This window comes from Arvicanthis niloticus, chromosome 2, assembly GCF_011762505.2.
Source record: "Arvicanthis niloticus isolate mArvNil1 chromosome 2, mArvNil1.pat.X, whole genome shotgun sequence".
NCBI lineage: Eukaryota > Metazoa > Chordata > Mammalia > Rodentia > Muridae > Arvicanthis > Arvicanthis niloticus.
In genome coordinates, this window is record NC_047659.1 from 115610681 (window position 1) to 115622993 (window position 12313).

At 45.4% G+C, this 12313-nt stretch overlaps 1 protein-coding gene across 8 annotated transcripts in view; it reads left to right on the forward strand.

Moving 5' to 3' along the window:
- Rin2 (Ras and Rab interactor 2) overlaps positions 1-12313 on the forward strand; it is a 201180-nt gene that overhangs the window by 97628 nt on the left and 91239 nt on the right. For 4 of the 8 annotated variants that reach the window (XM_076929902.1, XM_034495200.2, XM_076929903.1 and 1 more), the window contains one exon: positions 3841-3933. In XM_076929902.1, coding sequence (XP_076786017.1) covers positions 3877-3933 — 57 coding nt within the window. In that variant the 5' untranslated portion in view covers positions 3841-3876. Of the gene's footprint in view, positions 1-2206; positions 2454-3478; positions 3604-3635; positions 3699-3840; positions 3934-12313 lie in introns of those variants that run through there. The other 4 variants (XM_076929901.1, XM_034495202.2, XM_076929905.1 and 1 more) reach the window with 4 other exon arrangements.

Genomic DNA, 12313 nt, shown 5'->3' on the forward strand with positions numbered 1-12313 from the left:
TTGTCTCCAGTAAACAAGCACACAAGCGAATGGACATGCTAGTTAGTACAAGTTATTTATTCATAGTGTTTACAGATTTCTAAAATACTGTATCATGTATTTATAAGTCATTACTTTAAAAAAAAAAAAAAAACAATAGACAGGATATAGTTTGAGCAAACTAGGAGGAAGGGAACAGAGGAGTGAAAGGGGAAAGCCTGTCTCTCAGTAGCTCTGATGCCACGTAACAGCCTTCGGTCAGGTGCAAACCAAGCATAGGGCTGTAACCTGCCACGCCCCTGGATTATGTCACTGTGTGACTCGGTAGTCACCTTAGTTTGTGTTTGGACCTTGTACGATAGTCACACAGAATAGATCCTGCCCTTAAACAATACATGACTGCAGGCTCCAGCCCTTCAGCCTTTTCCAAATCTGCCCCCAGGAAAGTTGCACAAAAGCTGAGAGAGAGCTTGTTGGACTGAAGCAGCTTCATGAATTGACCAGCCAGATGCCACAACCTCTGCATTTGTCTCTGCTTTTCGACTCCACAGAGGCTGGGCTGTGGCCATGTCCAGCAGGAGCCAGTAGCCTCAGTGCCTGTCCAGGTGGCTCCTAGGACTTGGACCACACTTGCTCAGCAGGCTGCCAGGATGGCTGGCTCCCAGCCAGGGGACATGCGTGTCATTCATGCTTTTAAGGACAGACCTTCAGTTACCTCAGAAGTCACCCATGAAACCACCTGGAAAGCCACAGAGGCCAACTACAGAGGGCCAGCCTGGGGTTTCTGGGCAAGTGAGGAGCACCTGCTTCCTGCCTTTGTCCTTTATCTCTCCGACTGTGGCTCCATTTACATCCTTTCAATGATTGATGGAAAGGCCTGGCTCCTCCAGACCATCCCAGTGGCTTGTTGGTGGTGTCTGGAAAGACAGATCACTGGACAGAAGGGTCTCGTTTTTCAAGAATCTGATGACTTTACCTTTCACAGAAACCAGGCAAGGTCTTCAGCATCCAAATCTGGAGGAACTGTATCGAGACTCAAGCGATAGTACAGCTTTGTTTTGTTGTCCAGCTGTAACTGGGTGGTTTGGGGGTCCCACTGCTGGATGACATCTGCAGGAAGGATAGGGGAGATGACAGGAGGGGAAAGGGACCACGGTTGTGCTATGGATGTTGAACCAAGGTATTGAAAAATTAGAGTTTGGGAAGAAAATCATTGCAGGGACAGGAATGGTCATAAGCTAAATCCTTCAAGCACCAAAAACCTTATACATATCCACACACACATGAAAACCTTATACATATCCACACACACATGAAAACCTTATACACATCCACACACACATGAAAACCTTATACACATACACACACACATGAAAACCTTATACACATACACACACACACATGAAAACCTTATACACATCCACACACACATGAAAACCTTATACACATACACACACACCTGAAAACCTTATACACATACACACACACATGAAAACCTTATACACATACACACACACACATGAAAACCTTATATACATACACACACATACATGCACACCCCAATCTGGCACAACTGTGGTATGGTCCACATCTCTCCACATCTCCTGTTATTTGACATATACCTCCTATGGCACTTGTCTAGGTGTTCATGTCTTGGAGAAGCCTTGCAAATAAGAAAGGACATCTCCTTCATCTTTTAAAGAAATACAACAATCCGCAGGCCCCACAGATCTAAACTGAGTGTTTAATCAGGACTGCCTGAGTTACAGGTGTATGTGTGTATCAGCAGCTAATTAAATCACCAGCAAACTTCAGGAATGCAGACGACTCCTTGGCCAAAAGCAGAATTCCTTGTGAGCTCATCAGCAAAGGTTTGCATATGGAAAACCCTGGAACAGAACAAAGAAACTGTTCTGGGTGAGGAATGAAGTCTTGGCCCTCTCTTAGCATCCCCTGAATTGCCAGGCTATGTGGAATCTCCTGCCAGGAAAACGTCCAGAAGTGGGGGGGAAAAAATGACAAGCTTTAGGTTTGTTTAAACTGTATGCTTCATTAAAGTGTCCGTGTTTCTGGGTCTAAACGGTTAATCATCTGCTGCCCAAGGTTCCCATCCCACTTTGGTTCTGAACACAGAGCTGTGTTTTCCCTCTGGAGTGACGCCAGTCTATGGACGTTGCTAATAAGGATGGACTTCAAAGGTCTTGGAGCTGGGCTTCCACTCAGATGCTGAGCCGGGAACTTGAACCTCTGGAATTGGCGAGATTGCCATGAAACTTGCCATCTCTCCAGGAGGGTTTTGGAAGACTGCTCTTCATCCCAGCAGGATCACAAATGGAACAGAATGCTGGAGAGAAAGTGACCAAGACATGGGGCAACAACCTCAATAGAGGAGGTTTCGGAAGGAAGGCTGCGTATGTGAGATGCTGTTTTGCCTAGATGAGATGCCACACCTGAGTCCAACCAAACAGCTCACTGTAAGTGTGAGTTGAGAGGCAGTTTGGGGGCCAAAGAAGTCCCTGCAAAGCCTCTTGCTTTTACCCGTGTGCATTGCTCTGTGGTAGACTTTGCCTTTCCCCCTGTTTGACTGTCACTAACGCTGACCTCAACATCCAAGTGTCTGATGCTGGCTCTGTCACCCAGGCTTTGGTACCTCACCACTTCATGCCTGCAGCCCAACCACGTTTAATATTCCTTAATGATTCAAGTGATGTTTGCACTTCTTCCTGTGTTGTTCATGTCTGCAATGTGCCCTGGCCTGTGCATGTTATAGCAAGTAGGAATGCTGGTGTGTGGTTGAAAGATGTGTATGTGTGTGTGTGTGTGTGTGTGTGTGTGTGTCTGTGAGAGAGAGAGAGAGAGAGAGAGAGAGAGAGACAGAGAAAGACAGAGAGAGACAGAGAGAGACAACTCTTTGTGAGCTTTCTGTTTAAACCTGTACAGTTTCACTGACTGTAGTTTTACTGGGTAAGTAAGGCTTTGGGGACTTCCCTTGCCACCCCAGGACACACCTGCCTCAGCCAGGTTTATTGCACCAGGTGTGTGTACCCAGTTAATGTTGAAATGAAGATGGAAGTCTTTGCAGGGTGTGTGCAGATATTATTGGTTTCTGTGCTATGTTCTAGGAAGGGAAATTCCAAGCATGATAGTCTCGGCGATGATTCAGGACCATGTTGTTATCCTGCCTTTAAATTTTCCTCTGTGTTCCAACGTGATCCCTACCCCCAAGCCTTTGGATGATCCTGGAGCTGTTTTCATGCGCCCCTTACACAAATGAGCTCTGTAAACAGTGACTCTCTGGGCTGCATCCCAGCCCCACTGGCTTCTAAGGGTGTGTGTGGGGCGGGGTTGGGGGGGGGGGGAACAGAGGGATTTCTCCCTAGTGCCCTTCTGCTGACCTTGCTTGCCCGGGAGGAGAGCTAACTGAGGGAATGCTGACCTCAGTGCCTAACAGCAGGATTTCCTGGGACATAGAGAACTCCATTCTTCTGCGATCTGCCATATGAAATCTATAAGCTTTCAGAGCAGATTATGGGGACAACTAATATTGGTTCCTTTTGCACTTCAGCGTGGGGTCAAGCAAACACACAAAGCCATCTTTATGCTCCCTGAAGTCCTGAGGACCTTGTACGTCAGCTGCTGGCAGAGGGGGTGGGGCAGTGAGGTGGGGCACAGTCTAGGAAGAGTGCTGGCCGCGGCAGGAAACCGGGCTGAAAGGAGATGTAAGGGCTTTGGTGGGAAATAAATGGCACAATGTTGTTGACGGAAAAAGATCTTGGCAGCACTGTTGTTGTGAGTGCTCTGTGGCTTAGAAAGGAATTTCCTACAGGCTGGACTAACCACTGAAAATGTCTCTACCTTCAGGAGTCCCCGGCTTGCAGTAGAGCCTCGCTGGGGGAGATGTCAGCTTGGACCATGGGCGCCCGAGGTCTGGACAAACGAGGAAGTTTCTTTAAGGTAAAAGGAAACTGGATTTGGGATCTCAGCTCTGCTCCCTCTGCGTGGCTGCCTGAGGAGCTGCAGGCACCCTAAGCTGCAGACTGGAGCTTGGACGCCTGCTGGCTGAACCAGCTGGAGCCAGGGGAGCTTGCCCGTGAGCAGGGTCGGTGCTCAGCCGGCTGGGGCTTTTTGTAGCTTAATACTTCCTCACTGGCTGGGGGCTGGGGCAGAGATGCCACACTGTAGGACCCTAGAGGGGCTCTGTAGTGGAAAGCTGTTCCGGCTTTTTAAGCTAGGAAATTTCAGGATGAAAGCTGGACTTTACTTTCCAGAAAATTAATGGTGTGAGACCAGTGTGTTCATCTGACTGAATCATTAAAGTGCAGAAGAAAAAGAAAACCAAAGCAAAACCCTGATTCCAAGGACCCCACCTTAAGCTGATCAAATGTTAGTTCCTGGTGTGTTTTCCCAAACACTCAAAGGTTTCTTATGGTGGGGCAAGGGTAAAGATTAAACCCATACAACTTGACTGTTTCATGTGGGCATTGCTGGGGCTAAAGTAACTTTCTGACTTAATTCGAGATTTTTTTTTAAAGGGTATTTTATATGGAGTACGTATGGTTAAGATTTGGTCATTTCTAATGTGTCCTTGCAAATTAGTTTCCCTCTTGTGGCTTTTTGACTTGTTTATTAAAAGCCTCAAATAAATGCAAATTTATTTTGGAACATCCTGAATCACTCCCCATCCCCTGCCCTGGGGAGGGAAGAATAAACTAAAGGAAGTTAAATGTGCACATGAACTGTATTGCAGTCAGGTATTCCAAACAATGGCCCTTGTCCCCAGAGGAGGCGCACCAAGGAAACCTTACTGCTTTATTACTGAAAGGGAAAAGGGTGCTTATGGTTAGTAAGCCCTTTAGTGTTAATAAGTATGTATTTGGTCTTATCTATGTTTTCTGCTTCCAAAGAGATTGGGACTGGTAGTATGTCAAAGGTTGACCCCGGTAAATTCACCAGAAACCCTGTTGATAGGGCAAAGCTGCATTTATTGCTGAAATGAGGGCAATGGTCTCATCAGTATCTAAGCAAAGGACCCCTGGGAGGTGCTTTGCTAGGCTTTAGATGTTGAGTCCCAAGTCCCTTAAGCTGAATTCTTCAAAGCAGAGTGTGATTGGATTTTAGCAAAGCTTGGTAGCAGGTAGCAGCTCAGATTGGATTTTAGCGAAGCGTGGTGGGTAGTGTCTCAGAACTGGCAGACAGAGGTGAGTCTTGTTGAGCAAACCATTGACAAGCATGCTGTTCTCCCAAGTGATCAAACTGTTGGGATTTTCTGCAGCAAACAGAAAAGCTATTTACTGACTCATAGCCTTAACTCTATGGGGAGGAAGATCCTGGAAGAATTAAGTAATATTGACACAAATGACCTCTGTTCTCAGTTCAGGTAGTTAAGCTGTGTCCAAATAACTAACCTCAACCCTCAGCTAGGCTACTCAGCTTTCATCAAACCAGTGTAAACTTCTCCACATGAGACGGGTGGGAGGAGGTTTATCCTCCAGTTTCTTGAGGGACAAGGAGCTGAACCCCAGAGCCCTTGATTGTATCTTACACTGAGATATGCATGCAAAAGCACCATCTCAAACACTGCTTTATCCCAAAGCATTGCCTAAATTAGCCTAAATATTGGCTAGTCCTTAATTACCACCTTAGTGGAATCATAGCTTACATAGTAGTTAGACTTCAAAGTCAGGGCGAAAGAAAATAGAGTGTGGTCAGGACTGAGTTTGAAATTTTCTAAGGAAGATGTCCTGCTGGACTCAATGGACTGTCTGTCCTAACGTCGGTTTTGGTCAGTTGTTTTGGGTAGTTTTTATTTGTTTGTTTGGTTTTTTTTTTTTTTTTTTTTTCAGTCCTGTTTTCATTTTCAGCTTTCAGTGAAGCAGCAGGCACAGTAAATGGCTTGTAATACCGTCTTAGGTTATGTGAAGGAGTCAACCAGGGAAAAGGTGAAAGCTAGCTAAACCCTCTGTGAGTTCCGTTTCTTGACCTCTCCTGGGTCAGAGCCTCCTTTGGAAAATTCTGGCAAAGGCATCTGAACCATTTATTTTATCTATGTTTGACAGAGCTTAAATTACATACTTTACGTTAGATGTTCATGTAAATGGTAGTCACTCTTATGAAGTCTTTTTTTTCCCCCTTTCCTTGTGTGAAAATGTCTTCCTGGTGAAGACATTGTTGTCCAGTGGTCTCCACCAGCATGGAGTGATCTGTAAGGATAAAGTAATGCCCTTGAACATTTAGTAACAGTAAACTGGATCCAGTGGCCCATGTGCTTTGCCCCTCAGCACATTCTAGGACCCATAGGGTCTTTCATCAGGACTTACCTTATTTAGAATCATGTCTCTTAAGCACCTGTGATTCCACCAAGCCCTGACCCAGACCAGCTAGAGAAAAACTAAAAGCCACACCTGGCTTCCTGGAACTTCTAGTCTGGCAGCAAAGAAAGGTAACTACCAAATCAGCCCAGCATCACAGTGTCGTCATCATGGAAGACAACAGGTTCTGGGGGTATGGAGTATATGAGGCCTCAGAGAATGGGCAGCCTAACCTGGGGCTCCAGAGAAATCACTATTAAGGAAGTTCACTTGACAGCTGAGATTGGAAGGTAGGTGTTGAGATTTGGTCTTTTGCTATGTATTGTAATGCTAAATGCTGGCCTCCAAAGGCCTGGTTGCCTCCAGAGACAAGAGAATCTGCACATACACCAAGCAATGGTATGTGACCTTGCTCTTTAATTTAAAACTATTAGTTGAATAAGATGCTGACAGCCTATAGCTAGATAGAATGAAGGCAGATGGAGTTTATGTTCCTGGGCTTGGGGTCTGAGGAGAGACCATGAGGAGGAGGAGGGAGGAGGTGGGGAGAAGAGGAAGGGAAGAGAGAAGGAGGTGGAAAGAGAAAAAGACACAATGAGGTAGGTAAGCCATGAAAATATGGCCATGAGGGCTGGCCAGTTGGAGTAAGAGCAGCCCAGGTAGAACAAGGCTAGTCACATCTCGGGGTTATTGGTAGCGAAGTAGATATAAAAGTGTTGATATCTGCCCAGCTCTATCTAGTGCTTTAAAGGCTTATTATAAATATAAAGATTGTGTGTGAACTGAATGATCAAAGGTGAGGTAGAAACCCCCAATTAAGCTTAAATATTTACTACAACAGGTAGGAGTGGAGCTAAATTCAGAATGACACCTATGTAGTGGTAAAGCACTCCCCCACAGACATCATAAAAGGTAGGGAGTCTTGACTCATAACTGAGCCCCACATTAGGCTTATCACCCTCCGTGGTTATTAGTGCTCTGTGGTTTTGTGCAGAGCTCAATCATTGGAAGACATTCAGCAACCTTTTCTTCATCACGACTCTCCCTCCCCAGCTGTGTGCTCTAAAGCAGAGTTGCTAACCACCAGTGGCAAGCTTTGATTTGTGGTTTCTCGAGTGTCCTGGCTCAGGGAAGCAACTTAGATTAGAAGACACAGGTGCATGGGAAAGGCCCAGATGGCCCAAGCATCCTGGAGTAACTGTGGATGCCCTTGGTCATGGTTCCTGTAGGGTCACATCCTGGAAGCCACATAAATCCTATGCTGGGCACACATGTTTTCCAGTTGTTCACAGCATCATGATTAATTTTCCTTAGTTACCTCTGTAAAAAAAAAAAAAAAAAAAAACTATTTTCCTGCTTCATGAAGCCAGTATGAAAACATGGAGAGATGAGGAGACATGGAACCCTATACAGGGTAACCAGCTATGTGTAGCTGGGTAATAGAAATGTATACCGACTGCAACCATACTTGAAGGGTGAATTGGATCAAAGAGTTTATATAAGAAAGATGTTATTCCAGGCTGGACATTGTTCCAGGTTTAGGAACATGGATGTTCAGTCATCATGAGCCTTCCTTTTCCTGAATCTCACTGCTTCCTCCACGCTGCCTCTACAGTTCACGTACCCATGCTGACAGATCTTTCGCAAGTCCCCAGAGTTGATGCCCTTCTTCCTTCCACTACACCAACCATCTTCTGAGGATCTCTGTAGGAAACCCAAGAAATTGTTCAAGATACTCCATAACCAAGTTCTCAACACTAAGGAGAGTTATTTGTTCTAGAGGGACAAAAAACAAGAATAAGGGACAAAGACAGAAGATAGAGGAAAAGGGAGGAGGGGAAGAGAACAGTAGAAGGGGAAAGAAGGGGCAAAGGAGCTGGGTAAGGGGTATATGTCCTGGGGGAAGGGAGAGGGAGGGACGACAGAGGACTGTCTCTGGAGAGAGAAAAGACAGACCTGGCCCATAGAAAAATGTCAGTTTAAAAAAGGGGAAACCCCATGTTAGGATGAGGTGTTTAATTTTGATTGGTCAGGTTAATTAGGTGAGCCAAAGGGGGCTTTTGATTGCTGGACTTCAATACTTTGGGTAGCTGGACCTTGGTGGTCAGCCTCAGGAGAGGATGTGGCCAAATAAGGGAATGGACCTTGGGGGCTAACTTCAGGAATGTAATCTAATGGTTTTTAACAAGGCAGAGGAAATGGGGAAGGAGCAAGGTCTGTCAGGACCATGTGTGCCAGGCCTGGGCTGGCTAGAGTCTCTCCAGCCTCATTCTTTCATGAGTAGATATCATGGATGGTGCTCCTGTGCAGCTACACTAACACCAAACATGGTCCATGACATCATGAAGGATGCTCCCATCCAGCTACACTAACACCAAACACGGCCCATTGAGCTAAGTTATCTGCTTTAGATCAAGTCAGCAGGATTCACCTTCATATTCTAGGACCATCAGTCTGTATCTGCCTTTCCCTCAAGTCTTTACCACCTGAGGCCAAACCTTTGTCTGCCAGCCTCTAAGGTTTACCCTTTTACCACCTGTCCCTCACCTCTGCCTTGGCTATCCTTCCAGACTGGATAGAACCAACCTACTATCCAGTGGTAGCAAAACTCACACAGGCTAAGTAAGTGGGAATCTGCCTTCACTTTTGTCTGAAAATAAAATTGCAGTAAAAATGAAGGGGGGTCAGTGTGTGTGTGTGTGTGTGTGTGTGTGTGTGTGTGTAAGGATCTGGATGTGGGGAGCTTGGGAGATGGCTTGGGTGATAAAGTGCTTACCTCACAAGTATTTGTTCAGTCCCCAGAACCTAGATAAAAAGCTGGGTGCAGTGTCACACACTTGTGATTCCAGGGATGTCAAGGTGGGAGGCGGTGACAGGTTTACTGGCCAGCTAGCTTATCCTATTGAACAAGTTTCAGGCCAATGAGAGATCCTGACTCAAAACAAAAAGGGGGAAGGCACCTAAGGAACAATACTGTCTGTCCCCTGACCTCAAGTTCACACATATGCACACACACATACACACATACACACATATACACACACACTCGCATGCACACAAACCTGTGTATACATATGTAGAGATGGCATGTAGAAAGTCATAGCTGTGGTCCCAATATAGTTTCAGGATTTAAACTTCAATCCACCACTTGGTTCCATCAGAGTTTTTCCTGTTCCTTTGTTGTATGACTCGGGCCCTGAAAGGAAGTTCTTCACTCTCCTGGTACAGAATGATGCCAGACAATGGCCAGCCCATGCCACCTACATTTATAGGAATGCCTTTGTGCTTCCTTGGCTAGCCCACTCATGCCCATCTGGACTTCCCCTATCCTAAGTGGGACTTCTTCACCTGCCTGAGCCTAAGGGATGTGGTGAAGGTTGATCTTAATTAACCAGGAAGGAAATGTGTTTGGATCACAGAGACCCTGCTCACCTTGCCTCACAAGTGCTTGAGCCTTTTGGACACCCATGAGCCCATTGCAAACCAGCTGAGAACCTCTGGGAGAGTGGCACACTGGTCGACTTTCGTAGCATGCTTGAGATCCTGGGTTCATTCAAGGACCCTAATCCCAGCAGGGACTGCATGTCAGAAATCCTTCTCTGTGGTTGGTTTGCATGGTTTAGACAATCTGGTGTATTGAGCTTGTCTGTTAGAAACAGGGAACCTGCAGTTACATGTCGGAAAAACCACAGAGGAGAGCTTTCTGGCATGGTAACAGATGGGGGTGCTTGGCTGAAATCTGTCTCTACTGACTTGGTGATGGTTCGTCTCATCCTGACTGAATTCTCTTGGCTGTCAGTCTTTTCTGGGCACCTGAAGTGGTTTTCGGTCTTCAGGGACCCTGTCTACAGAGTAGACCCTCAGTCACCCAGAACTGGACAAGCCTCACGGCACCTTGCTTTTGAGTTCTCAGAATCGCCTTTGTATGGAGGTTCATTTCTCCATATGCACAACACAACCAAAGTCAAGTCAGTGTTTCAGAACAGTGGAAAGATATGGCAGAGGAATGAAGAATGACAGGTGGAACCAAATTCAATTGAACAGATCCTGTTGTGGATCTGTGGACAATTAAAAGCCATAGAGATGCGTGTGGCTGTCTCTCTTCCTCCTTGCTTGTCCCCAAGAATGTGAGCAGATGGCATCGCCTGCCAATGTACAGGAAGCTCACTCATATGGTCTGTCACCAAACAGCCCCAAATACCTTATGGTGATAACAGTGACAATTAGAAATGTAGTCAGGGTGACAGGCAGAATCACAGTTTATTTGTAATATTGCAAAGTGCCCCTGCTTTGACATTTGACTGTGCCTTCTGCTTTTTATAAATACATTTTTGCCCACAGTGACTGATAGACAGACAAAGGCTAGAGAATGCCATTGTCCCATGGAGACAGACATATGTGCTACAGATGTAATTTAAGATTTTTCCATAGCTATATGAAAAAATAGAAGGTTTTTTTTTTATTTGTTCCCTTTAAAAATAAAAAAAAAAAAAAAAAAACACAAGTAAAGTTAACCTCAAAGGCAAAATTTATTTGTGTAACTACAACATCTCATAAAAGTAAAAGGTCTAAATAAGTTTTCACTTGCAATATTTTTAATTTCCAATAGCATATTTTAGCATGTACAACATGAACATGTGCTGAAATATTTTTTTAAAGCCATCTCCTGTTACACTTGAGTGTGTCTCAGTTCATATCAGCTATATCTTGATGTTCAGCAGTCATACATGGCTGGTGGCCGCCACAGTGGGCAACAAAGAGTTAATGTTTGGCTGGCATAAACCCCTCCTTTTACAGCTGGGGAAACAGCCTACTGCTAGACAAGACAACGTAGAACATGGGAGTCCACCCAGCCTGACTCTGCTCTCAGGTATATAACAATGGTGACAAGAGAAAAGGCAGCTTAAGAGAGTAGGTCCCACGAAATTGCTGTTGACCCCAGGAGTCTCATACTAAGAGAAAGACTAAGAAAAAGTCTCATACTAAGAGAAAGAATGAAGCCTGATGCCAGCCAGAAGGGGAGATTTCACACAGTTCTGAGGGAGCTGGGACAGTGATGTTTCAGGGATAAGGAAGACCACGCCATGACCAGGACCGTGTGATCCTTACTCTTTGGTAAAGCATAAACCTCATGCCAAGTCATACATAGTCACTGGACCCCTGCAGTTTTCCCTTTTCTGGATGTTCTTGACCATAGTGAATACATCTCCTTGCTTGGTTTTCTCTTTAATCATCCTATTGAGGACAATAGCTGAGCTCTTTAGGGTCTCCAGGACCCAAGCTTTGACCCCTGGGATCCTGGTGGCAGTATTCCCACACCACATGGCCCAGGCAGTGTGGCTGCTTCTGCAGTTTTTCTAGATTGCCCATCCAAGAAATACCACACAGAGAGGTCACAGGGACAGTGGCTTTCTTTAGAGATGACACTAGTCTGCCTTTTAGGTGTATAGACATGCCAGTGATTTCAACACCTTTGTATATTAAGCCATCCCCCCAGGACATGCCTTTCAAGGAATGCCACGAGCTTATGAGATAGCAGGTGCTGTATTTGTTAAAAAGCAATGAGTACACAGGTCAAGTGGGTTTGTAGGTCAGTTTCCAGCATACCATGTCCAACAGTGTCTGAAGCTGAATGTTGCCTGCAGGTCTCCACATATGCTCCAGGGGACTTTAGTGTTTTTAAACAAAATAAAACTTCAAACTGCCTAGTGACACATATCTAATCCTAGCAGAAGGGTCTCTTGAGCACACAAGTTCAAGAACAGCATGGGTAATATAGGCCCGGTTTTTTTTTTGTTTGTTTGTTTGTTTGTTTTTTTTTTTATCAATAACACGGCTAAGAGATATAGCAGAAGACATCTGTGAGATCTAAGTTACTTGTGAGGGTGGCACAGGGAGACTGCTTGAGCCACAGATTCAGGACCAGGAGAAAAGGAAGGAGGTAAGAGAAAGACAGATGGAAGACCAAGGGGCCCCTTGCCCTGTGGAAAATGGAGTGAATGATGTCACCTTCCCATCTGGGTTAT